This window comes from Pelodiscus sinensis, chromosome 6 (genome assembly GCF_052426305.1).
Source record: "Pelodiscus sinensis isolate ZL-2025 chromosome 6, ASM5242630v1, whole genome shotgun sequence".
Lineage (NCBI taxonomy): Eukaryota > Metazoa > Chordata > Testudines > Trionychidae > Pelodiscus > Pelodiscus sinensis.
The window spans coordinates 109,849,955-109,877,629 of NC_143057.1; the positions used below are offsets into that span (position 1 = coordinate 109,849,955).

General features: G+C 43.4%; 1 protein-coding gene across 6 annotated transcripts in view; it reads left to right on the forward strand.

Moving 5' to 3' along the window:
* The window catches only part of PDZD2 (PDZ domain containing 2), a 307,796-nt gene that overhangs the window by 200,683 nt on the left and 79,438 nt on the right, over positions 1 to 27,675 (forward strand). For all 6 annotated transcript variants that reach the window (XM_075932594.2, XM_075932596.2, XM_075932597.2 and 3 more), the window contains one exon: positions 15,143 to 15,566. In XM_075932594.2, the coding sequence (XP_075788709.2) occupies positions 15,143 to 15,566 (424 nt within the window). The remainder of the gene's footprint in view (positions 1 to 15,142; positions 15,567 to 27,675) is intronic.

Consider the following 27,675-nt stretch of genomic DNA (forward strand, 5'->3'; position numbering starts at 1 on the left):
AAGGAGGAGGGGGGTACCCGCTTTCCTCTGCCTGGATAATTGGCTTACCAGGAGCTGCTCCTAGAGTCAGATGTTGTCCTGGATAGACTTGGCCTGAAGAACCTTCAGGGCTCATGCTGAACACCCTCATCCCCATGCAAGTAATAGAGTCCATGGGGGCAAGACTGGACACCATGGCAGGATGGGCATCCCTGCCAAGTGCCAAATTCGGGGCAATGAGAGAGGTCATTCTAAAGAATCATGCCCCTGACTATGACAAGAATCTGCATGAGACTGTTGGGTCATGTGGCGGCTTCCACTTATGTGGTGCAATACACCAGGCTGCACCTGCCACGGGCCTGGCTCGCAAGGTCTTCAGGCCAGCCCATGCTCATATTGACACGGTAGTGACTATCCCACTGGAAATCCTGTTTACGCCAGACTAGTCGCTGGAGAGAGCAAGGTGTGCGGTGAAATCCCCTTTGCCCAACAGCCCCCCTCAATGCAACTAGGATGGACACCTCCAGTAGAGGATGGGGAGCTCACCTGGTCCAGGCAGGATCCCAAGTTGTGGTCCTAGGCAGAGCAGTCATTGCATATCAATGACGGAGCCGAAGGCAGTTCGTCAGGTGTTCCTGCGTCGGCTAAGGGGCAATTGTGTCTAGGTCCTGATGGACAACACCACAGCGATGTTTTACATCAACGGGCAGGGTGGTGCTCGATCCTCTCCCCTCTGTCAGGAAGCTCTAGCCGTCTGGGACCTCTGCATCGCACAGGAGATCCATCTTCAGGCCACCTACCTACCAGGGACTCTCAACACCCTGGCAAACTAGCTCAGTAGGGTATTTTCGGCTCACAGGTGGTCCCTCAGGTACATCAGCTCTTCCGCAGGTGTGGGACTACTCCCCTTCTTCCCCTCCCCCCCGGATCTGTTTGCCTCACGGGCCAACAGGAAATGTGCCCAGTTAATCTCCACAGTGGATAGGATGAAGGGCCTCCCGGTGCCAGCCCAGTGTCTGTCCTCATGGTTCACGTATTAAGGCATGCTATGACCAAGCAGGAAAACCAGCCCCTCCTATCACTGCCCATTCTACCAAACGCTTGGCCTCCTCTATGGCCTTTCTAGCACTGGTACCGATCCTAGACACCTGCAGGGCCTGGTTATCAATCCATACCTTCACTAACCGCTATGCGATTATTCAGCAGGGTAGAGAGGATGTAGCCATTTGCAGGGCTGTTTCAATCCATTTCCTGCTAGGTGCCGACCCCTCATCCATGGGTACAGCTTGGCAATCACCTAGGTGGAATGGGGATAAGCAAGCACTCGAAGAAAAAGAAAACGGTTTCTTGACTTGTAACTGTTGCTCTTTGAGATGTGTTGCTTATGTCCATTCCAAATCCCACTCACCTCCCCTTCATTTGAGTTTTCCAGCAAGAAGGAATTGAGGGGGATAGAGGGGCAGCAAGGGGTATATGTGCACCAATATAGCGGCCCCTCTCCTGGGGGCTCTCTGGCTGGCCTAACAGGCACTGCTAATGGTAAAAAGCTTCCGGAACTCATGCACATGGTGTGCGCACTCTTAGGTGGAACAGACATAAGTAACATATCTCAAAGAACAACCATTATGAGGTAAGTAACGTTTTTTTGTACTTTATTGCAGCTTAATTCTGTTTATTCCTATTGCACTCTGTTGCTGAAAAAGAGAAAATCTGGTACTTACTGCATTAAATCAGGAGTTAATTATTTTTAAATTAACTTATTTTTCTGATGTCTGCAGACCGTAAATGTGCCATCAGATACATGTTTACAGTGAAATGTGAGCAGTATATTAGAATCCAGACCAGCAGTGGGCAACCTAGGCAAGTGAGTGGGCTGCAATGTTGTCGTAACCAAGATGGTCTCCCAGGATAGGGTAGTTCTGCTAACTCTGCTTGTGTACCTAGCATTGGCAGGGTGTGCTGAGTGAATCGTAGCAGTACTTTGATTGGATACAGAGGAAGTGCACAGCTCTCTGTCAGTGTTGTGAACACCTCACTTCATGTGCCCTTGCTTTATGTGCGTGTCATTTACTAATATTAATACAGAAAAATGACACAGTCAGAAACCAGCGGAATCTGACAACCCCGTGCATGAGCAATGGTAAACAAAATGTCTTGCAGGGTGCTTGCAGAACCCTGATGGGCTGGCTGTGATCCTCAGGCCACAAGTGGCCCACAACTATTCCAGACCATGCAGTGCTCTCCTGCCAAGGTGGACGTTTTTTGTCAGAAAAATCATTGACAAACAGTGTTTACATTGCCTGACTTTTAGCAACGTGGCTGTGTCGTGTCATGTTAGTTCTCTACTGAACAATGCTGCCTCCCTGAAAGTTAAGTTACAAGCATGTTATTTTTAAATGCAGTCGCTTGCTTCTCATTATTGACTGATTCCCTTCTTTTAAAGCTGTTGGTGAATAATGTGCTATAAAGGTTTAAAAGCAACTCGAAATCCCAGTTTTATTTCTCCCCTGTGCCCAAGCCTTAGCCTTTCAGAAAACCAATGTTGCTTAGAGAGTTGCCACTGATGTGAGACTGTGGGAAGCGTTGCATATTCTTGGCAACAAATCCTAGTCTCCAAATTGCTTACCATCAAAAGGAAGTGGGAGCCCTGTTACCTGCCCCAGGCCATTTGAATTAACTAAGCTGATATTTTTAGAACCGCTCAGCTTGTTGATGACTTTCTCATGTTATTTCTACATTTTTTTAAAACCTTATTAATGCAGTTAGAGAGAATATTACATCCCTTTTTTCCATAAGTCAGTGCATAGACAAAACCTAAGACAGGAAAGGGCGTGTTAAGTGTGACAATGAGTTGAAGCCACTTGCCTCATTCTTGTTCTTATGGAGACTCCACTACTTCCCTAGGTAACCCATTCCAGTGCTTCACTACCCTCATAGTGAAATAGTTTTTCCTAATATCCAACCTGGACCTTTCCCACCACAACTTGAGACCATTGCTCCTTGTTCTGCCATCTGTCACTACTGAGAACAGCCTCTCTCCATCCTCTTTGGAGCCTCCCTTCAGGAAGTTGAAGGCTGCTATCAAATCCCCCCTCACTCTTTGCTTCTGCAGACTAAACAGACCCAACTCCCTCAGCCTCTCCTCATAGGTCATATGCTCCAGCCCCCTAATCATTTTGGTTACCCTCAGCTGGACCCTCTCCAATGCGTCCACATCCTTTTTGTAGTGGAGGGCCCAGAACTGGACACAATACTCCAGATGTGACCTCACCAGAGCCGAATAAAGGGGAATAATAACATCTCTGGATCTGCTGGCAATGCTCCTCTTAATGCAACCTACTATGCCATTAGCCTTCTTGGCTACAAGGACACACTGTTGACTCATATCCAGCTTCTCATCCACTGTAACCCCCAGGTCCTTTTCTGCAGAACTACTACTTAGCCGGTTGGTCTCCAGCCTGTAACAATGCTTGGGATTCTTCCGTCCCAAATGCAGGACCCTGTACTTGTCCTTGTTGAACCGCATCAGATTTCTTGTGGCCCAATCCTCCAATTTGTGTAAGTCACTCTGGACCCTATCTCTGCCCTCCAGCGTATCTGCCTCTCCCCCCTAGCTTAGCGTCATCTGCAAACTTGCTGAGGGTGCAATCCATCCCCTCATCCAGGTCATTAATAAAGATATTGAAAAAAACGGTCCTAAAACCTAACCTTGGGGCACTCCACTAGAAACTGACCGCCATCCTAACATCGAGCCATTGATCGCTACCCGCTGGGCCCGACCTTCTAGCCATCTCTCTATCTATCTTACTGTCCATTTTGTCCAATCCACATTCCCTTAACTTGCTTGCAAGAATATTGTGGGAGACCATATCAAAAGCCTTGCTAAAGTCAAGATATATCACATCAACTGACTTTCCCACGTCCACAGAGCCAGTTACCTCATCATAGAAGCTAATCAGATTGGTCAGGCACGACTTTCCCTTTGTGAACCCATGCTGACTATTCCTAATCACTTTCGTCTCTTCCAAGTGCCTCAAAATGGATTCCTTAAGGATCCCTTCCATGATTTTTCCAGGAACCGAGGTAAGACTGACTGGCCTATAGTTCCCTGGATCGTCCTTCTTCCCTTTTTGAAGATGGACACTACATTTGCCTTTTTCCAATCATCCGGATTTCTCCCGACCTCCACGACTTTTCAAAGATAATGGCCAAAGGTTCCTCAATGACATTTACCAACTCCCTCAGTACTCTCGGATGCATTAAGTCTGGACCCATGGATTTGTGTACATTTAGCTTTTCTAAATACTTCCTAACCTGTTCTTACCCACCAAGGGCTGTCCATTTTCATCCCATATTGTGTCACTAAGCACATTAGTCCAGGAGCCCACCTTGTCCGTGAATACAGAGGCAAAGAAAGCATTGAGTACTTCAGCTTTCCCCACATCGTCTGTCACTAGGTTACCTCCTTCATCCAGTAGGGGCCGCACACCCTCTCTGATCACCTTCTTCTTGTGAACATGCCTGTAGAAACCTTTCTTGTTATCCTTCACATCCTTAGCCAGTCGCAATTCCATTTGCGCTTTCGCCTTCCTGATAACCCTCCGGCATTCTTGAGCTATACATTTATACTCCTCTCTAGTCATCTGTCCAAGTTTCCACTTTTTGTAAGCTTCCTTTTAGTGTTTAACTTCACCAAGTATTTCCCCTGTAAGCCAATCCGGTCTCCTACCATGTTTGCCTCTCTTGCTACTCATTGGGATGGTTTCTTTCTGTGCCTTCACTAAGGCTTCTTTAAAATACTGCCAACTGTCCTGAACTCCTTTCCCTTTCATGTTAGCATATTTGCATGGCTTCATTGTCTTCTGTGTTAGAACTTGGTTCCAAGACGTTCACAGCTAGATCCAGTAATATTGACTGACATCAGTCATCCACTTATGCTATCTGGCAGACAATTTAGATAATTTTCCTTTTGCAAGGATAGGTGGCTTATTGATCTCAGACACAGCTTCAAATACAACTAGAGCCACCATTTTGAATCTTGTCAGGGTCTGCTCAGCCTTTTGTCTTGACAAGATAGAGAACGCTGAGTTTCTAGCAGTTCACCATGTCATTCTGCTGATACCATTATTGGACCTAACCAAGTGAGTTATAAGATCAAGAACACATATTCCTGCGCATCCAGAAATATAATTTATGCTATCATGTGCCGAAAGTGTCCATCTGCTATGTACATTGGACAAACGTCTCAGACACTTCGCCAAAGGATTAATGCCCACAAAACAGATATCAGACAAGATCACAAAGAAAAAACTATTTCTTGCCATTTCAACCAGAAAGGACACTGTCTCAACGACTTCACCTCCTGCGTTCTTCTACAAAGACCTTTTACATCTGCACTTGAAAGGGAATCCTCTGAACTGTCATTCATGTTAAAATTCGACACTCTCCGAGGGGGGCGGATTGAACAAAGACCCCAACTATCTTACCCATTACCAGGATAGCTTCCCCAATTGTCACCTCTAATACCATTAGCTCACAGACATCTAACTTTCCCCACCTCTAATATCATTAATTCACAGACACTTACCTTCCTTCTTCCCCCCCCCCCCCCGCATCCCCCTTCTGTTCTGAAATGTGATTTGTCCTTTTCATATGTGTTCATTTTTTTAATTGCATCCTTTGGTATATATGGTTGTGACTATTTTCTTCCACTATTTGATCTGAGGAAGTGGGTCTGGCCCACGAAAGCTCATCATCTAATAAACCATCTTGTTAGTCTTTAAAGTGCTACATAGTCCTGCATTTTGCTTCACCATGTCACAGTCTTTCTGAGAAGAACAGAAAGCCAGTGACTAGACTGTGTTGCACTGGGCATTATTGGTTCTGTGGCACTTGGCACAGAGGTTTGAAATCCAGTCTCCTTACCCAAAATTTCTCCTCCTTGCTCATTCTTGTGAACATACTCTGCTAGTTGGCTAGTTATCCGTGCTTATACAGTTTGCAAAGTGGTGTTTGGGAAGCATTTTGGCATCTATGAGGATGAAAGGCCCTGTATAATGGTAAAATAGCATTTGCATTATTAATATAAAATAGCACTATTATTAGAAAACAAACATACTTTTAAAGTTTTGTTGGTAGAAAAAACCCAGATGTTTTCTTATCAATGTTGAGTCTGCTTTGGTTCTCCTATGGCTCAGTGTGCCCGCGTGACCATTGTTGTTTATGAAAATGTCACTGCACAGTTTTAACAAATGGGATGATTCAGAGAGAGTTCATTTGTTCATTGCAACGTGTTTGTGAAGTCTGGGGATGTTTTTTGTTTTTTATTTTAAAATATCTTCTCAAGAGTCAGGTCCTCTACACACTTTCCATTGAACCTGGAATAAACATGGCTAGTTTATCAGTTGATACAATATCAATAATCTACCCAGTGGATAAAGGAGATATGAGAGTTTGGAGCTGAACACACAGTAGTCATAGACAGCAATGGGTATGCAGTTCCCTTCATAATTCTGAAGTGAAGAGAGTATTACACCCCCATTAGTATTAAGTAACCAGGCACACAGCCCCTTGCAGCCGATCATGCCACAAGGAGGCTGTTTTACAGCTGCTCTATTCTTTGCCTAAAACACAAAGTGCATCAGCAGTGATTGTTTTGCACAGTTTATTTTTTTAATAATATGTCGTTTTTATGGTTCTGTGCCAAAGAAAGGAACTAATCAGCCCCTGCTGCTCATGACTGACTATATTCTACTATTACTGTACCCTAGCTGATGTGAATTAGGAGAGTGAGATTAAGTCAGAAAAAGGTTCAGATTGTCATTAATTCAAAGCACGAAGACAAGGATGTTTCAAAGTAGATATCATGTCTTCGCTCTTACCCTAGGACCAAGGATGCCTTGGTTCATTTGTTCTATGTAGCTAAACCTTTTAAGGAGTTTCTATAGTGATCATCACCAGAGTGTCTCTGTGCTGGTTTCTCTTCCTGATTTTTTTTGTGTGTGCGGCTTCTGCATGATAATTTGGATTTAACCTCAGTGCCTCAATTTACTCCTCTCTTTTAAAAAACAAACAAAAAAAAACAGAAGTAAAACAGTACTAACCTATCACTTAGGCAGCTTAAATATGTTGCTGTACCACACTTGCTGCAGTAGAGAAGATTGGAAATCCACAGTGCATTGGCATGGTATCTTCTTTGAGGTATGTCCACACCATAGAAGCTTGTGTGGACCTCAGTCTGTTCTAGCTAGCTTGAATCTAGCTAGCTTGAATCCAGCTAGCATGGGCAATTTTAGTAGTGAAGATAGCACAATGCAGGTAGCACAAAACCCAGCACAGGCTCTGCTTGCTATCCCACTCTGCGCTGTCTTCACTAGCATTGTTTCCCCTGCTAACTGGGTTCAGGCTAGCTCAGGTACATTAGCCCATGCACAGTGTTTGCTGTATAAATGTATCCTTAGTGATGTCTCATAGGATATTGTGGAGTTCATGTATAATCACTAATGGTTAACCGAAGTGTTGGAGCATAAGCTTTCGTGGGCAAAGACCCACTTGGTCAGATGCATGTAGTGGAAATTTCCAGAGGCAGGTATAAATATGCAGGCCAGAATCAGGCTAGAGATGACAAGGTGGATCCAATCAGGGAGGATGAGGCCCACTTCTACTAGCTGATCTGGAGGTGTGAATAGCAAGAGAGGAGAAGCTGCTTTTGTAGTTAGCTAGCCATTCACAGTCTTTGTTTAATGCAGAGTTGATTGTGTCAAACTTGAAGATGAACTGTAGCTCAGCAGTTTCTCTTTGAAGTCTGGTCTTGAAGGTTTTTTTCTGCAGCATGGCTATCTTTAGATCTGCAATTGTGTGTTCAGGGAGATTGAAGTGTTCCCCTACAGGTTTTTGTATATTGCCATTTCTAATATCTGATGTGTGTCCAGTTTATTCTTTTACGTAGCGACTGTCCAGTTTGGCCGATGTATATAGCAGAGGGGCATTGTTGGCACATGATGGCATATATTACGTTAGTAGGTGTGCAGGAGAATGAACCAGTGACGGTATGGCTGATCTGGTTAGGTCCTGCGATGAAGTTGCTGGTGTATATATATGGGCAGAGTTGGCACCGAGTTGCATGGAACTCAGGAACCAACACTTCGGTTAGTCTATAAGGTGCCATAGGGACTCCTTGCCGCTTTTGCAGTTTCAGACTAACACGGCTACCTCTCTGATACTCGACACTAATGGTTGTGTAACAGTTTGAGCACTCACTGGTGCAGGCGCCTCCTGCTGGTCTATTTGGGAGTTAGTTCCTCCAGACATGAAGGGCCCCCTACTGACTGGTGTCTGGCCCTCAGTTACCTGTCTTTTGTGTCTGTCCCTCATTGGGCTCCATGTCATGCCTTTCCTCGGCATACTGCCCCTTAGCTCAGGGATGGGAAACATAAGGCTCAGGGGCTGGATATCTTCTTACTTGTGTGAGGCCTCTGACTGATTTTTTTTCTGTGGGTTTGCAGCCCTCAACCCAAAAAAGGTTTCCCATCCTGCCCTAGATGGAAGGTGCTGTATAAATGTAGAGCTTATTAGTATTCGCTGTATTTATTTAAGACAAATAAGAACCCTTTTAGAAAAATGCAGTATTGAAAGGTGTTCTGAATCCATTATAAATACTGCAAACTGGTCTGTAATTAATTGCCTTTGTAAGTAAGGTACAAGGAAAAGTCTTTCTTTGAATTAGACTCCCCTCTGAATGATGTCTCTGTGGCCCTTCTTTGTGTGGGGAGCTGTGGCTTTTCTGCCATGTAAGAAGGCCCTCTGCATTGTCCTTCAATGACTGGTGACTGTCAACATTGCTACGGAAAATTGGGCAGGAGTGGCTCCCGTAAAACCTTCTATTTCTGTAACACACTAACCATGTTGTGTTATATGGTAATAAAATGTTTTGCATTCTTCAAGATCCCTAATATTAGGACCTTGTGGGATGCTTTCGAGGCTAGTACTTTCAAATCTGTGGTGAGAGGTGCACACACTCAAAATAACATTGCAACTCTGAAATCCATCTGGTATTTGAATTTTTTAAAACCCTTTGAATACTCTTTTGGTGCCAGATTCAGTAAAACGCTTGTCTGGTTTCGGCTTTTTAGAAACTCTGACAAGTGGAATTTTGGATCCAGCATTGCTTTAGCAGAGGTTTCGGCAGTGCAGAAGCTGAACAAGTATTTTATCGAATTCAACCCTTATTTATCTTCTGGCATAGGATGCTCCTACATTCATAGAGAGAGAAATTTAAAAAACAGTGCAGGTCCTCACCAATCAATACATTTTAGTAAGGTCAGTTAATTTCTTTTCCATGCTTTTGTTATAGTCTACTCTTTATCTTTTCTGGTTTATTATATCTTTAATATTAATGTAATCTGTATTAAGATACAGAAAATGCTTTAAAAATAAAAAGAGCATCCTATTTTCCCACCCAAAAACATGTAAGATAGTTTTCTGTAGCATGAGTCTCATTGGAATACATTTGATGTCCAGGTGAAGGATGTTAAACAGTAGTTAGGAAGCTAATCGAGTAGTTGATGGGATTTCCATTGACTACTCAATTAGTCGATGAGGGGATTCATTGCAACTCTGCCAGTCTCTTACTATATTTAGAAAGCAAAGTCACAGTGTCTGGGACCTGGCACAAGCCGGGACTGCTCAGTCCCGGCTTGCACCTTTTCCCCCACTGCGCATCTGCCTCCCCTGCTCACAGCAGAGATGGTGCTGGGGGGAATCGGCTTTTGAGCCGGGTCCCCCCAGATGTGGTCTCTGCTCCCCCCCTTGTTACCTCTGATATAGTTGAGTAGTGACTTGACTACCCGATAATCCTAAAGTGATCAGCTAGTTGACTAGTTGCTTACATCTCTAGTCCAGGCATGACCTAGGAAAGTGTAATCGCTGCATTTTGAGCTCTGTGGGCCAGCTTCCCTCTTCTTTTCTGCCTTGCATGGAAGCAGATCAGTCTGAAGATCAATTTAGGGTTTTTTCCATGTTCCACAGACATAAAGATAGAAAAGCAAGAAAAGAAGCTTGAAAGGAAAAAGGAACCAGATAAGTAGGCAGAATGTAGTTAGGCAAATTTGAAATTTGACTAGGAGTTTAACAGTCCTATTCTTGTCCAAAAAAAGTTATTGTATATTAAATGATCAAGACCTGGGTTATTCCTGTCCACAAAAAAATAGCTGAGAGTTGTTCATTAGCAAAATTATTCCAACACAGGGATGTTTGGGTGTTGATTCACCACTGAGTCAGAATGAACAGTGCCACCTGCTGAATCGATACTTGTTTTCCCAACACCTAGTTTTCCCTTGACCTGGAAGATCTGACAAGATCATTGCCTGAGGTGATATGGCTGCTGGCCTGGTTATTGCTATTCAGAGAGACTCACTTGTTCTTCTGTGTCGATTTGTTCTCATTTTTTCATAGAAGTGTAGTCCATGCTTAGAACTGTCCTGAAGCGATCAAGGGAGCATAGAAATGTGAGTTCCCACAGGTTGCATAACTGGAGTATGTGGGCCAGATCTTCCTAAAGTTTCACTGTAGTTTTATGGAACTCGGGAGCTACATCCATTTACACTAACTGAGGATCTGGCTCTCTAAGCATATCCTTGAATGGACAGTGGGTTAAATATTCATAAAATGAACATTTAGAATATTGTATCTTTATTCCAAAGCATTTTTGTACACATTATGAATAAAACTAGCATGTCACCAAAATAACATAAAATGACAGGGATCATATTTTGTTTTCCTGTATAAAATTGCTTTATTTGCAATATGTTTTTAGAATTTTATTTTTTCTGGACTTAACAGATATTTGTCTGCTGTATTCTCTGTCATTTCATCTTGTTGGTGAATTTGTCTAAAGGAAGTACTGTATTACCAGTGCTTAAAACAACATGCAATTGTTAATGCAGAGAAATGTATGTATTTGAATGGCATAGCAGGCAAAACCGATCGTAGGCTTGTTAGAGCAGGAGACACTTCCCTTTCTCTCCTTCAGGAGAAGCAAAGCTATTTATATGTGATGGATCAGAGTGCAAAGGTATTGCTGCAAGCAAAAGTCATGAATTTTAATCAACGTTACTGGCTGACTTGAAATTTGAGCTTGAAAAATAAATGTGAAAACCAGGCAGCCCATACCATTTCTGGAAAAAAACTACCTCTCTCCTGTTGATTTTGAAGGGATGATGGTCTTAACTTGATAATCAAAATATCTCCGTTTGTTACTGGAACATTGTGATATAACCTTTGGATGCATTGGTGACCACCCTTCCCAAGATATTCCATGTGAAAGTAGGCTCTTGTACTGTTTTGCCAACTTCTAGACAATTGAGAAAAAAGATTGTTTTTATTTTTTTTTAAATGATTACAGTGCTTATGAAAAGTAATCGTGGTGACTGAAGTCCTCTGCATGTTCACTGAGAATGAACATGCAGAATGGCATAGCCATTATCAGTACAGACTTTCCCTCCCCTCATACTCATTTTGCTTTGTCAAGGCTGTTCCCCACTCTGGCACTCCAAAAGCAGAAGGTGGGGGCCTGCAAAAGATCTTACAAATACCTTGCCTCTACTGGCTTCCGCTTAAAAGTTTTCCAGTGGTCTTAAATTGCAGCAAGGGAGGTTTAGGTTGGACATTAGGAAAAACTTCCTAACTGTCTGTGTGAATAAATTGCCCAGGGAGGTTTGTGGAATCTCCATTACTGGAGATATTTAAGAGCAGGTGGGATAGACATCTATCGAAGATCTAGATGGTGCTTGGTCCTGCTGTGATGACAGGGGACTGGTCTTGATGATCTCTCAAGGCTGCTTCCAGGTCTAGTGGTCTATGATTCTGTGATTCTAAGATCACAGATTCCCTGGCCTTGGGTGATAGGCTGCCACTACCAAGTGAAAACCCCTTTTCTTCTTGAATCCAGGAAGAAGCACTTGGAGCTTCTTCCAGAGAAGTACCCCATGGTCTTCTAACACAAGAGTTTGAATAAAAAAAGAGAAAACAAACTGTAATCTCTGATCACTGACCTCTCAATCTTAAGAATGCATACACAGACCTCCTATTACTTTCTAAGACACAAGAATCAAATCACCACTTTAAAAAGGTGATTTTTATTAAACAAAACAAAAAGATGTACTTGCTAAAGCATGCTTGATTGCTAGGTGTTTTAAAGCAACTGAGAAAAGAACAATTTAAAAACACCGAGAAAATTCCATCCCTGGGATACAGCTTAAAGTACAGTGTATGGGGATGGGTGCACAAGGACTTACCACAGAGAAGTTTAACCAAACAACAAAACAAAGAAAATAACCTGATTGTGACTAAATAGACATTTTCCTATCTACTTACAATCCATGCTTCAAGGGCCAGTCCATTTCCATTCCCAGTAGCCCAGTATTCTTTGTAGACATGGTAGTTCTGCCTGGTTCAATTCATCTTGCTTCCCCAACTCCTGGCTTAAAACACACACAAAGAACAGCAGCAATCAGGTATATCTTCCAATTCGAATCTCAACACCTTCTCTCATTGGATTTTCTGTCTCCCTGCCAACACCCCCTTGTAATCTGAGTTTAACTTTTTAGTCACCAAATTCTGGGATGTTCAGAAAAAGCCAGCATTCCTCCTATCCATTACATGCTTCAATTTTATTCTGCAGGGAATATTTCTGATGAGATGAGCCTGTGGTTACCATGTTCATTCAGTCATTGGTCTCCCTGATGAAATAGACACACATTTCTAAAAGTATTTAAGCATTGGTCCATTCAGCATTGTGGGGCCTAAGTGACTTAGGAGCCTTAATCTCCTTTCCAACAATTATTTAGGCTTCTACCTTTTGTTGGGTAAATGAGTAAGTCACTTTTGAAACTGAAAGCTAGACTCCTAAAGCTTGTCAGTCTTACAGTGCTGAGTGGAGTAATGTCTAACTAAATGCCTTTAAAACCAAAGTCTTACTGACTAGGGCCAATTGTGCGGGCTGGATTTTCTAAAAAGGACACCTAAACGCAAGGAAGAACTGAACCAAAATTATCAATTAAGCAAAGACCTTCATTGCCTCTTCCAGCTCAGCATGCCTCCTCCACTCACTCAGCAACGTACAGTCCATTCTTTCTTTCATGTAGAAATACCAAAAAACCCACCACCAAAGTTTGCCACTCACTTGATTACTCGCCCTTGTCACTCCATAAAACCCTCCTCACTCCTAAACTTGACCTAGGCTTCCTGTGTTCATCCCCGGCATGCTCCCTCTCAGCTTTACTGGTGGTGCAACAAGCCCAGCTCAGCTGGGTGGCAGCTGGGATGGGGGTGGGGCAGCACAGCTGGTTAGCATTAACAGTACAGTATAGCTGTATTGTGCAAGTTGGTTGGGAAGGGAAATCGTTCTCTCATGTGCTTGGCTGGCTGGCTGTTGTTCGCATGCTCAGGATCTAATGGATTTCCACATGTGGGGTTTGGAAGGAATTTTCCCCAACTCAGTTTGGCAGGGGCCCTTTGGGTTTTTTTTTGTCTTTCTCCGCAGTCTGGAGTGCAGCCTACTTGCCAGGATTGTCTGGGTGTCTCTCACTTAATTCCCAGCCATTGTGGGCAGCCTCAAACACTGGCACACCTTAGTTTCCTCCTCCTCCTCTGTTCTCTGCCTGTGGCCCATGCTAGTTAATCTCCTATGAGACTTTGGGCTAATTGTGGTTGTTCAGTTGATTGTGCAGGGGCTGGGTGATGTTGGTGGCCTGTGTTGTATAGGAGGCCAGACTGGATGATGTGGTGAGCCCTTCTGGACTTAATCTCTCAGACTCTTGTGATTCTGACAGTCCCGGAGTGCTCTCACCTCCTTATGCCTTAGTTCCTTTATAGGCATTACTTTCTGCTCTCGAGAAGTTGATTTACTGTACTTTTACCAACAGCTCCATGTTAGTGGTTCACTTGATTTTTCTAGGAAGCAGTTTCTGCTTTCACCAGCAAAGAAGGCAATGCAACCTAAATTAGCGTGGGCTGTACCAGAAGGGATTCATCCAAACTTGTTAAGTACAAATTCAAGCTTATTTGCACTCTCAGATGATTATACCTTTGGCTCGAAAGTCAAATACAGTACTGTATTTAAAGAATGTAGAGTGAGGCATATGTTATTCCAAAACACACAAGAACCCAGATTCATCCTTGGAACATAGTGGTGCACCTCCATGGAAGTAATTGGTTTTTGCCTGATGTAGAAATACAGTGACGCAAAGTATCATTCAAATGTTGGAAGTAGGAATGATATTTTGTAAATGACTGTGCTGCTACTTAACAGCTGCTACTTCCACACTCACCTACCTCTTTACCAGAACAGACATCATAGAAAGCAGCCCACCTTCTTTCCTTGTCTTTTTATTAGCTCCAATAGGTACATCATAATTTATAGTGCAATGTTTTGTTGTACTGAGGCAATTGGAGCCTACTTATAGAAACAGTGAATTTGCCCCGAGATCTAGGGCATGTGTATCCAAGCCAAAACCAAAGATGTATTTCAAGGGAAAGGCTGCATTTTAGATGCAAATATAGTGTGGGCTTCTGCACAAAGGAAGCTTGGCTGACATGTTTTTTTGTTTCCGTTGGAGAGGGAAAAATATTTTCTTTGTCTTTTTTGCTACGTTCTGTCATCTCATTGTGCTGTTTAAACACCTGCCTCGCATTCCGAGCTTGAATTATGGAAGATGACCAGCTGACTGGTTTTTGCCAGTTGTCATGAATACCAACATATGATTAGCCTGTTTCCGGGCTTTGTTGTTTGTTTTTTTTAACTCCCTGTTTCAAATGCATCTTCTCTGATTTATATGCAAGAAGCATTTTGGTGATGGGGAATGTTTTCTCCATGAGCATGGCATACCTTTTAGGACTGTGTGCAAAACAGTCTTCTTTGAAGCAAAAGCACAGAACTCCTTTGTAAATTGGCCCATCTCACAACTTCTGATACCAATGGTAGGGATCATTTTCTGATGTTTCAAGGTGTTTTAATATATCATTGCATTTGGTAATAATTGAGTTGGGGAAAGAATCCTATTAGAAAGTGCAGTATCTAATGAAATAAATACCCATTGACTGTATTTGCAATATGAGGTTTATAGGACAATTGGTTTATAATCTAAACTTTTCTATTTGCTCACAGCTACCTGGCTGATCAGTGCTGGAATGGCGGCTTCATCTACCTGATCATGTTCCGTCGCATTAAGCGCAAAGCCCCTCTTCCTCCATCAAATGGCAACAACAGCAACAGCTGTGAACCCAAAGCAAAGCCTACCTCAGAGCGAAGTGACAGAACCGCTCAGAATGGGAAAAGAACTAGGAAGTTTGGGGTCATTGCCAGAATTCCGTCGGGAAAGGATAGCAAGGGAAGCAAAGACAGCCAGAATTCTGAACAGGAAAATGGACACCACATGCCTATGGAGGTGGATGGCTCACGGCCAGAGGCATCAGAAGCAGCAAGCAATGCAGAGGACCGGTTTCGAAACGCTGACTCTGAGGGACGCTACAGGTCTCGCCGTTCTGATGGTGGGGTACCAGACCTGAAACCAAGTGACCTGCCTGCACAGGTAAGTGTTTTGGTTTGGATTTTTAAAAGAAAGAGGTAGGGACAGTTCAAACAAATTGAAGGCTCCAATACATGTATTCATTTCAATAAAATGGCTGCACAGCCCATGACTCAAAGTGCACAGCTTCCTTTTCCCAACCCTAAATGCTTGCTCTGACCTAGCTGGTAGGATTTCCTCCATCAGGGCTGGGAGCAGAGGTGCTATCGTGTTCAGAACTGTTTCATGCATTTGTGAGGTGGATGAAGGGGAGGAGAGTGAATAAAGGGTTGATAAGTAGGATGGTGGGGACCAACACCTGTGATATTTCCAGACAGGGCTCTGTGAAAAGGGACCAGACACCTTGATTCAACAGGGTGGATCAAATTGTTATAATCACAGAGCTCTTATTCACCAGCAAAAACTTCTGCTTGCAATGCCCCCATAACTCTGGGGGAAAGGTAATAAACAGCACAGCAGCATTTCAACAAGGGATGTAAAATCCCACGTAATCAGTTAACTGGCTAAACATAATGTTTAACCGGTTAATCACTTAAACCGGGGAGGGCGGGGGCATCTCTGTCTGGGCTGGAGCACCCTTGTCCACAGCAGGCTGGGCTGGGCCTGGGCCCACCGCAGGCGGGGGCTGCTCTAGCCCACCAATTTACTGGTTAACCATTCACCTGCCTAATTACAACCTTGTGTGGAGCCTGTGAGGCTGCTTTGACAGTATCCAACCCATAGGAAAAACTAGTTATTTAATGGTAAAATTAAAAGTAAAAATCTTCATTCATTGTCATGTTGACTAAGTGAACATTTAAAGAAAGCCCGCACATGAGCTTGTGTCTAAAAATTGTTTGGACATTGATCAGAGATTGTGAAGAAGCTATTGTATATTTTACACTAGGCTTACAAGATGGATTTCTGTGTTGTTTTATCAGACTAGGATAAGGGACTTCTTATTGCTTCTTACTGTGTAGAAATATATGGCAACAAAACATGGGAGACTAGAAGTTTAGCATTTCTGGGCCCAGAAGAATCACTCAAGTTTTGATCAGATTTCACATATAGCAGAGTTGTTCCTGCGTGGCTCTGAGTTGCTGGCAGCCTTCCTAAAGGAGCAGATAGACTAAACACTTGAACACTACTGCGCTAAGGCTAGGCCCTATTGTGGCAGCTGTTTTTGTTTTAAAGAGTTCAAAGCTGGTAATATATTAATGCAGTCATATTTCATATTGCTGAATTCCAGGGAAGGGAAGCGTGGCACAAACATGCTGCTCAAACTAATGATAGCTGATATTACATATTTACTAGGGGGCTATTGGTTCAAATGTGAAACCCACCAGAAAAGCTGAATTCAATAAAAGAATAATAATATTCCTAAAGCAAACTGGTTGTCCGGAAGAGAGGATATTCTGACTTAATCAAATGAGCCATTTCTGTCTCAGTGCAAGGGCTGGACTAGATGGCTCCTGAGTTCCCTTCCAGCCCTACATTTCTATGATTGTGCCTTTGTACCTCCCTGAATCAGGAAATCTGCTGGATGGGAAGGCCAGTGCTGGCCCCTCTGGCTGTGGGGAATGCTCCAGTGGCTGCAAAGGGGCTGACATTGACTGAGTGGGAACTGCAAGGTGGGGTGCTCGGGGGAAGAGGCAGGTGGATGTGGAGCCCCATGTCTGGGGACCAGGGGAGAAGTCCCACAGGAATGCAGTGGGCTGGACTACGCTCCCAGCCCCTCCCTCCACCATCTGCTGTGGGGCTGTGCTCCTAGCACCCGACAACAGGGCTCTGCAGCCAACCTGCCTCTTCCCCCGAGTGTCCCCTTTCCCTCCCTCCCTGCGCTGGAGCGCGCTGCACACGAGCTATTTGCCGCACTTTGGGAGAGTGGAGGGAGGAGTTGCTGAGCATGGAGCCCTGCTTTTCCCAGTGAGTGCTCCAGCTTGAGAGCACCCACAGGGATGCAGGACCCCATGTCCGGCAACATCTGTGAAATCTGGAGTATAGAGGTTGAATCTGTGTAAATTGCATTTCACTGTGGTGTATGGAGAAAAATGTTATTGTCAAAGTTTTTGAAAAACATCATAATTTGAAAGTCTGTACTTTTTGTTGTTGTTGTAAAAGGAAAAAGGTATGGTTCAAAAAGATCCCAGGCCTGTCCTATTTTGTGGGTCAGTAGCAATTTAGAACATCGTTTAAGCATGTTTTTTTTCAAACAGATAATTTAAAAAGAGGTACAAAGTGAGTGAGATAGCAACTTCTGTTAGGGGGAGAGAGACAAGCTTTCAGGATACACTGCTCTAGGGTATCTCAATCATTTTTATAAACTACCCCTTTAAAAAAAAAGTACTCTCTCTTTTAAAAGTATATATAAAGTACCCCAGTACCTACAGTTTTCAGACACACAATTTTTTCCCCTACCACTGCAACACATTTGTTTAAACAACTTAATTGTAGCTGGGCAGGCGATTAAATTTTTGGGTGTAAAAAGTATAAAAATAATAAAGCGCTGTAAAACTTAAAAATTCAGTTTTCTCCAAATTTCAGTTGTTGACTTCTCTTGAGTACCCCTAAGAGTACCCGAACCACTGGTTGAAAAACACTGCCCTAGACTTCTTCCTCGGGTCCTGAACTCTGGGTATCTCAAAAGCTTGCATCTCACCAGCGATCATGGTCCAATAAAGAGATTCACTCACATTGTGTCTCTAATATCCTGGGACTGATACTGCACGTCTCCAACAATGCTATGTATTGTGGACAGAGAGAGCTATGTATTGTAATTATTTACTTTTAAGTTTTACCTTATCCTGCAAGGGCCTTTTGTTACTTCACGTTCGTTTTATTATTTTCTATAGCTGATAACAGGAATGTTGAGTCCTGAGCAGAAACTGTAGAAAATTCAGTTTGTCCAATTTATCCAGCAAGATTTCTGTATAGCTAGTTTTTGTGTGTCCTTCATTTTAGCTTCTCATCTCACATTTAGAGATTGGCAGCAGATGCAAATGTATGGATGCAGCTTTTACATGTAGCATCTTTTCTAGATAAGCATACTAATCTCTTAAGCAATCTATTTATAAGGCATAACTAAAGAAATACTGTACCACTGACTCAGTTAATTTATTTAAAAGCAATAATTTAGTAACTTGTATTTAATGTTATTGCTGTATTTAATGTTACTGGTAAATATCCCTTTGCTTTCCCTTCCGTAGCCGTTATAATTTCTAAGAATATTTCTAAAGTTTAAATTCAAAACAGATAGACTAAATCTATCTGGCAGAAGCTGTTTCGCACCTTGCCTGTCCTGGAAGGCCCTTAAGCCATGAAGGGACTCAAATTGATTTCAGTGGGAGTTGTGTGTATTGATTAAGAATAATCAGCATGTGACCCTAAGTCAAAATCTGTCACATCTTGTGAAGATTTTGAAGTTAAATATTGGCGTTTCTGAGATTATATCTTCTAGGGATAACTTTAGCCCCCCAAAACCAATCTTTCTAGTAATCAAAAGCCAGGAAGGAAGATAATGCTTCCTAGGTCAAATAAAGTGCAGGGTGGCTGATTGTAAACTAGCTCCATGGTAGTACTGTAGCAGTGTTTAAGCCAGATGGTACTCATTTGTCACTTCATTTCTTCAACGCAGTGTTTTCAGAAGAACTGCACTAGAACTAATGCTTTGGAAAAAAACCCATGACATTAAATATAAGTGGTGCAAGAGAAGAGGCCTTGCATCCTGCTCACTCCTTCCCCCTTCTTCCTTTCCATGCTTTCTCTCTCGCACCCTCACTCTCTCTCATTTTCACTAGGCTGGGACAGGGAATTGGGGTGTGAGTAGGGGTGCACGCTCTGGAGATGGGGCCAGAAATGAGGGGTTTAGATTGCAGGAGGTGGAGCCAATCTGGAACAGGGGTGAGGTGCAGGAAGGAGTGAGGACTCCAGCTGGGTTTGTGGGCTCTGGGGTGGGGCTAGAGATGAAAGATTTGGGGTTCAGGAGGGGGCATCAAAGTGAAGGATAGAGCTGAGGGGTTCAGAATGTGGGAGAGGGCTCTGAACTGGGGCAGGAGGTGTGGGGGGATGCATGATGCAGGCTTTAGGAAGGAGTTTGAGAGTAAGAGGAGGCTCAGGGCTGGAGAAGGGGTTTGGGATGCGGGGAGGAGGGGGTAAAGGGGCAAGTTCCAGACAGCGCTTACCTCAGATGACTCCCAGGAAGCGGGTCTCATCCCACCAGCTCCTAGATATAGGCACAGCCTGGGGGGCTGCTCCTGCAGTTTCTATGACTGCTGTTCTGGTCAGGTGGGAGCTGTGGAACCAGTGCTGAGGCGGGCAGCATGTGGCACCTCCATGGCCATCCCTATGCCTAGGAGTCAGAGGGACGTGCCGGCCACTTTTGGAAGCTGCGGAGAGCTGGGTAGAGAGTCTCCCAGCCCCATGACAATCAGACTTTTAACGGCCCAGTCAGCAGTGCTGACCAGCACTTCCTGGATTCCTTTTCCACCAGGTATTCAGGTCAAAAAACAGACACCTGGCAACTCTGCCCTTGTATGGAAGGTGCTATATGTTGCTAACATCAAATATTACACCGTGAGCAATAGTTCAGTGAGAAGCAGTTTCACCAGATTTTGCTGAAATAGAGACTACAGAATCACATTTTAGCTAAAAGTTAATGTCTTAACACACATCTGAGTAAATCAGACCTGTTGAAATAAATCTTACATTTTTATTGTGGTACTTATAGCTGAGTTGGCCTGTTTTATGACAAACTTGGTTACATTCTGTCATGTTATTTGCTTCCTGTTTTAAATTTGTCTCAGTAAAAGCTGAATGACTTTGAATTACACCTCACTTTGTAGTTTGGGAAGTCTTGACAGCTGCCAGGATGCTTTTTGCATTTAGCATATGAAAATATTGTATTACAGTTTGCCTTGTACATTTTGGGTAATGAACATGTATGATCCTTTGGCTAAATACTGGAACCGGCTAACCACACAGTCTAGGAACAAAAAATAGAGGTATGAAGTGATGAAGAATGATATTAAAAAAGAATTTCTAAACCTGTTTTACCAAAGGGGAAAACTAATCTGTGTGATACCCTTAACTAATGTGAACCTATATAGATCTATTGAAGCAGATGGAGCTAAATTGATTTACAATAGCTTTTTGGCAATCTAATCAGAGTGAATTATTTCATCAAGATTATTCTGTAGTTATATGATGCTCATTTTAGGCATAAGTAACTTTGCTTTTAATTTTAATCACAGACTTCTTTAGCTGTTTAAAGATCTTTTTATCATAAAGTGATTTATTTTCCATTAGCTTCCAGCTCTCTTAAGTGTGAATCTTCGGGCTTGTTAAGTTGCTATAGCAATGTCTGAAGAGGTTTAACTTGAGCTACGTCTATCTACGCTGGGAAGGTTTGACGACAAAAGTGCTATTGACATGCAAACGTTGCTAAAAGTGAAAACTGGTCTAACTAGTTTTTCTGCTTCTTATTGTCAGCATTTCATGGCCACATGGCTAGTTTCTCTGTCCACAGAGTAAGAATCCCACAGTGCAGTGTTGTGGAAATGCAGAGCTGATCCCTGTGCTTCTTGGGGTTCCCTTGCAGCTCAGTGAGCTCTCCGTGCTGAAGAATGTCAAAGCAGCACAGCAGTGTCTCTAGCCCTCCCACTGCAGGAACATAACAGAAGCATTCCAATGATTTGTTTTCCGTTTGTTCCCCAAACAGAGCAGCTCACTCAGTTGTCAAATGCTTCCCAGAGCTTTGAAAGGGTAGGGTGCATACCTGCAGGGCAGCAGAGATCACAAAACACTCAGCACAGCCATCAGGGCAGGCATTCCAGAATATTGGCGGAAGCCAGTTCTCACAACCAAACAGCAGAGTCCACACTAGCTCTTTGTCGACAATAATAGGAGGGGAAAAGATAAAAGTCTCTTGGGGTGGAAGTTTTTTGTCACCAAAACTGAGTGTTTTTTCCAACAAAAGTCACACCGTAGTGTAAACACTCTCACTGATGTAGACCAGGCCTTGGATTATGATGAAAATGTCCCTCCTTTGTCTGTCTAGAATGTAAGACCTCTGTGACACGGACTGTGTTTTACTGTGTGCCTGTACAACACCTAGCACTATGAGACTCTGATCTTTGTTAGGGCCTTGAGGCATGATTATAATACCACTCCTAATACAGCAAATGATTCATTTGTAGCCAGTCAGGTTCTATCTTCCCTTAAAACAATAGTAATTACCGTTTTACTGGAGAAGTCTCCTTTGCTACTAAATTTCTATTAATCTATTCCAAACTTTTTCATTAATTGCATAGATTTAGGTAGAAGCTGTAGCTCTGTAGGCAGCCGTTTTGCACTTTAAAAAATTGAAAATTTGGGGTTACTCGGTGCTCCAAACCTCTAGGGTGCCCAGAGCATGCAAAGTATGCCCTGACTTCAAGGCAAGCATTGTGTGTCAGTAGTTGAGCTTTGCCGGCACTAGTCCTGTGTGGGTCCCAGTAATCACTCAGATACATGGCTAAGGGAAAGGGTAATTTACTAGGACTTTCAAGGAAGGGAAAGTCTGCAGGTACCCCAGATGCAGAAACTTAAACAGTTAGAGTTCAAAGTGAGCACTATCCATTTTTATTTGGGTCTTTGGGACATGCCAGTATAGAGTTAGGGCTTTCCAGGCCGAGTACCTGGGGTGGACTCTCCAGTCCAGTTTCTATTCAAACAAATAAACATTTATGGGTCTCCAGGAAGTGTCCAAATAGTGGCGCTCATTGAGGCCCCTTGCATTGGTTCCCTTCCTAGCCACTGCTGCTCTCCCATAAGTCCCACATGAACCTGCACCCAACTGTGACATTTGGCAATCACAGCCTGTTCCGTGTGCAGATCAGCCCACAGTTCCTCTGGCTTCTCTCTGCTCCCTGATACGTTGTGGCCCCCACTCCCAAGTCCAGAGTAAGCACTTCCTTGTTCAGGACCTTTCTACTTACTAGACAAGGGGAAGGAAAAAGGAGCTGGCAAGGTGCTGATGGAAAGCATAGTCCTAGCTTTGTCGGGTTAGGAGATGTACAGGGTCTGCTATGAGGTGCAGTCTCCTGCTTTGCAGATCCATCTCATGTTAATCTAAACGATCAATGCCTACATTTTAGCATGTACCAGAGCCCTTTTGGGAAGAATCAGATAATGCATTTTCTTGACCCCTGGCGCCTGTCATTAGAAATGGAGTAACTAGATAGGTGCCAGAGGTATTTTCTTATTTGTATTGCATTGAGTCCAAGGATCTCAACTGAAATTGAAGCCCCATTATCGCAGAACCTGCACAAAGACATAGTAAGACAGTCCCAGCCCCAAAGCATGTTACAGTCAACAGGAGGAGATTTCTGTCCTTTTATGAGTGTTGGTGGGGAATGGGGATAAATATCCGTAACTACTCTTTTCAAGAATGGAAGACAGTAACTTAAGCTGAACGTATGTTCCTATCATTCCTGGGAATGATTTTGGGAAAAGGTCTGAAATCATACTGACTTATTTGATATTGCACAATATGTTGTTTTATGCTCTTAATACTGTAGTTGTAAATCATTGTTGTGAAGCTATGTAGGCTTATTTGCAGTGATACAGTACTGACATTATTACATAAAGCTAAAAGATCCCTTTGGAATTCTAATATGGACAGATGTAAAATGAGCCCTGTATCAGAAGTTAATCGGAATTAACTTCAGTGCAGTTGCATACATGTACTCCAAGCTGAATTTAGCTTACTGTTCATAAGTGATATTTTTCTTCAGAAAAGTTTTGAGAGACTCAGTTGGTCATGTCAACCTAGCAACATAATGAGCACATGCAAATATTTGTGAAAACGTGAAGGAATACTAATTGTAAATGTCTGATGTCTCCATAGAGAGTAACATTGAATAAATCCCTCTGATCAGTAAGAGCTGAGAATTCAATTTGCTTCTCTTGGAATGAAATGTCGGTAGAGGGCATAAGGAAAATGAATGAAGGGGAATCGCTTTAACAGGTTCAGGCCATGTGGTGACAGTTCAAGACAACAAATGACTCCAACAGATTTTTTAAAGGGTGATTATGTACCTCAGGTGCTTGCAATGGGCCAATAAAATGTTTAAAATGCCAGCCAAGAAAATGATGTCAACACCCAATCTGCCAATAGAGCTGATTCTCTGGAGGTCATTCTGCTTTGAGTATCAAAGCTTTCAACCTGTCATCTGTGATCTCTATTTTGTGCATCTACTTTGTAAATTAATGGTAAATATTTCCCGGGCCTTGTGTCCCAGAATTCTTCTCTTGCTGCTTTCTTCCTTGGGGTGGGAAGCAAATACATCCTTCTTACCTGTCAGTAAAATGCTAGATCCAAGTGAGTGATGCACCAAACTTATTGAGATGTCAAGCATCGGGGCAGCCTTTTTAACAAGTCAGTTCTTAACATATACAAGCCAGCATCAGTGTAGAACAGTAGGATAAACCACTGGAGTGACCCATAGCTGGGCATATGCTGTTGATTATTACATATTTCTGTGACACTGAAAGTTCACATTGTTAAAACTGTGTAGTTGATGTCAATGGCTGGATCTTTAAAATGGCTCTAGAGACCAGAGACCAGAGATCTTGTGTTAAGGGCCCTGTTTGTGGGTAATGGCTCATGAGCTTGAAAATGAGCTAGAGGAATGGTTCACGGGTAGGCCATTAGTTTGCATCTAGCTCCATTTTGATAACAGGAAAGATTGTATTGGTTCTGTACACACTGTTCTTCTTTAAAAGGTCTTCTGTTTCCAGTGCTGAAGCAAAGAGCGGGGTGGTTGTAGTTCAGTTTCAGAAGCAGTCGGTCTTGGGGAACTTACTTGGCATTAGAGGTGGGCAGATTGTTCACTTTGAAGAAGTTATTAATTAATTTTGCCCCTTTTTCTGCTTGCAAATCATGTACACTCTTTTAAAAATGAATTTGTCGATTATTTAAAATAATTTAGTTTGTTTCACTTGTACTGAAAGCAAGTCCCAGTGTACACACACCTGTCTCCTAAAAAATATGAAATAAAGGAACAAGGCACAGTCCCTTCTAAACTGGCCACTTTTTAGAGTGTTCTAGATTTTAAATAAAAAAAAATCAGATGAGAATGAAATATACCTGCTATCCATTATTGAAAACTCATATCACATTTCCATTGCTGAGAGCATGAGAGTGAGGGAGTGAAGAGAGGAGGACCCAGCATTAGAGGGGTTAAACAAAGCCTTCTGTCCCACCTAGCCCTGCCCCTCTTTACCTGTAGCCAATGCAAAGCCCGTCCACTATGCCAGCCACAGTAGCATGAAAGCCTCCCACCCCACCCTCCTGGGACAAAGAGGAGAACCTGCTAGAACCCTAGCTAAGGGGAAGATTTGGACTCTTGGGGCCACACCCCAAACTCAAGGACTATACTCGTATGATGGGCTGGAATTTCTAGGCCATGGCACCAGTGGTAGGATTCTGCACCCCTTTTCTGCCAGCTAATTCTGGGACATAACTAGTAGGCCACTCCACTGCCAGGGAGACCCAACCAAAGTGAGTGAATAATGATAATATTTAGGATACATAGAATGATGGGTATTCATTAATTCTTTATGTCAACGCACTTGGTTGTATTCCCTAAACCTGGAGCACGGAGGAGTAAATTGATCTATTGGTTACCACCGGGGGGAGATTCCAAGAGAAGGCAAGCAGTGGTATCTTTGCTCTCCCTCTGTACCGTTGTGGGAAGCTACTATAACTTCTCCCAAATGCCCCACCAGTAGAGGAAGCTGTAGGTAGGGTTACCAGATGGCTTTAAAAAAAATACTGGACACACTTGATCTCAGATGGGGGAGGGGGCACCAGCTGGGATGGGAGCGGGGCTAGCTGGAAGGAGGTCAGGGGGGGGGGAAGGAGGGGAGAACCAGCCGGCAGGAAGCAGGGCTGGTCGGGAGGGGATAGGGGGGAGCGGGGTTGGCTGGGGGAGATGTGGAGGGAGGAGAACCAGCTGGCGGGAAGCAGGGCTGGCTGGGAGGAGGTCGGGGGCGGAGTGGGGCTGGCCGGGGGAGATCGGGGGTTGGGGGAGGAACCAGCCAGCAGGAAGCAGGACTGTCCGGAAGGGGAGCGTGGCTGGCTGGGAGGAGGTGAGGGGGTGGGGAGAACCAGCCAGCAGGAAGCGGGGCTGGTCGGGAGGGAATCAGGGGGAGCGGGACTGTCCCGGGGGGGGGGGGGGGAGCGAGGGGAGAGAATCGGCTGGTGGGGAGCGGGGCTGGCCCAGTCGCATGCAGATCCCAGGGTGCTGCTCGTCCTGCCATGGTCCCAGCAAAGCACAAATGAGTCTGGTCCCGGGGAGTCCACCCCACCCCCCTCCTCTCTACTGCATAGTTGCATACTGCCTGGCTGGTAGACACGCTCATGCAGTGCGAGCGTGTCTACCAGCCAGGCAGTACGCAACAACGTATTGATACTCATAATAATAAAACGTACTTAATTAGAAAATACCCGACATGTATATGTCTGGTATCTTCTCAATTTATTTTCCGGACAGAAACCTCAAATACTGGACTGTCCGGTTCAAAACTGGACACCTGAGAACCCTAGCTGCAGGGGAATGCTTCTTGCCTGTCCTGACGACATTCCCTCTCTGGTTACTGTATCTTGTTATGGGGCTTTATTGGCCCTCTAGTGTAAGAGGCTTTGCCTGCATTTGACTGTCATTAACACTGATCTGCCTTGCATCTTGAAGACCCTATGTTGGGGTTTACTGCCTGGGTTGAACCTGGTTCCCATTCTGTTTTGCCGGGTAGGATTTTATTGTCTTGTGATTCTTCTGCCCATGATGGAGGGCAGACAGTGTGATAACTAAGTCAATACAGGAGGTGCAGAGGAGAGGGTTGGGGCACTTGAAGAATGCCTGATTGCCTGTTCTGTTAATTTCTTCTAAATCACCTGGCTTTGGCCACTGTTGGAAGAGTGAAGACTGGGCTAGATGCACATTGGCCGGACCTGGTCTGATGATGTTATGCAAGTCATTTGAGGTCCACTGAAAATGCTGCCTTGGTATTTTAAGAAAGTTTCTGTGGCTTCAAAAGGCAGTAAGATGAAATTCAGTGTTGATAAATGCAAATAATGAACATTGGAAAACGTAATCCCAAACATACAAAATGATGGGTTTAAATTATTGCTTGTCACTCAAGAAAGATATCTTGAAGTCATTATTTTCTGAAAATGTCCACTCATAGTACAGCAGTAATAAAAACAAACAAACCTAACGATGGTTAAGAACTATTAGTTTTATTATCAGCTATCCATTTACTGTCTCCTTATCAGCTATCCTTATAGCTGATAAGAAGACAGTAAATGCCATAATGTTACTATATAAATCCATGGTAAACCCACACTTTAAATACTGCATACAGTTCTGGTCACCCAAAGACGGTGTATTATAATTGGAAAAGATACGGAAATGGTCAATGAAAATAATTAATTGTATTGAACAGCTTCCATACTAGGAGAGATGAAAAAGATAGGAACGTTCCAGATTTGAAAAGAGATGACTAAGAGGAGATATGATAGAGGTCTATAGAATTGTGACTGGTGTGGAGAAAGTGGGTAAGGAAGTGTTGTTTGCCCATTCACATAAAACAAGAACCCAAGGGTTACCCACTGATATTAATAGACAGCGGGTTTAAAAACAAACAAATGGAAGTACTTCACATGACATGCAGGAAACCTGTGGAACTCATTGCCATTGGCCATGTCAAGATAGTGGGCTAGTTGGACCATTGATCTTGACCCAACATTGCCATTCTTATGTTCTTGTGTAAGTCCTTTGAGGTCCACTGCAAATGTGGCCTTATTAAGAAAAAACACTGTGCCTTCAAAAGGCAGCTTCGTGGCAGATGAGAGAGTACTGTTTGTTTCTTATTTTTGCATTGTGCGTCAGAACTGAGAAATTATTTAACTGCAGTCACTGTAACTCTTGAAAAACCAATATAATTTAAGATGACATATGATGACTGCAACTTTCATAAACCTCTGTTTTTATTTAAAGTTTTCCTCTTATTTATGAAAGGGTCTGCTGAAACAATTGCTATGGCCTGAGCTGCTGTTTTTAGACTTCTTTCCCTTATATTTTCCATTTTG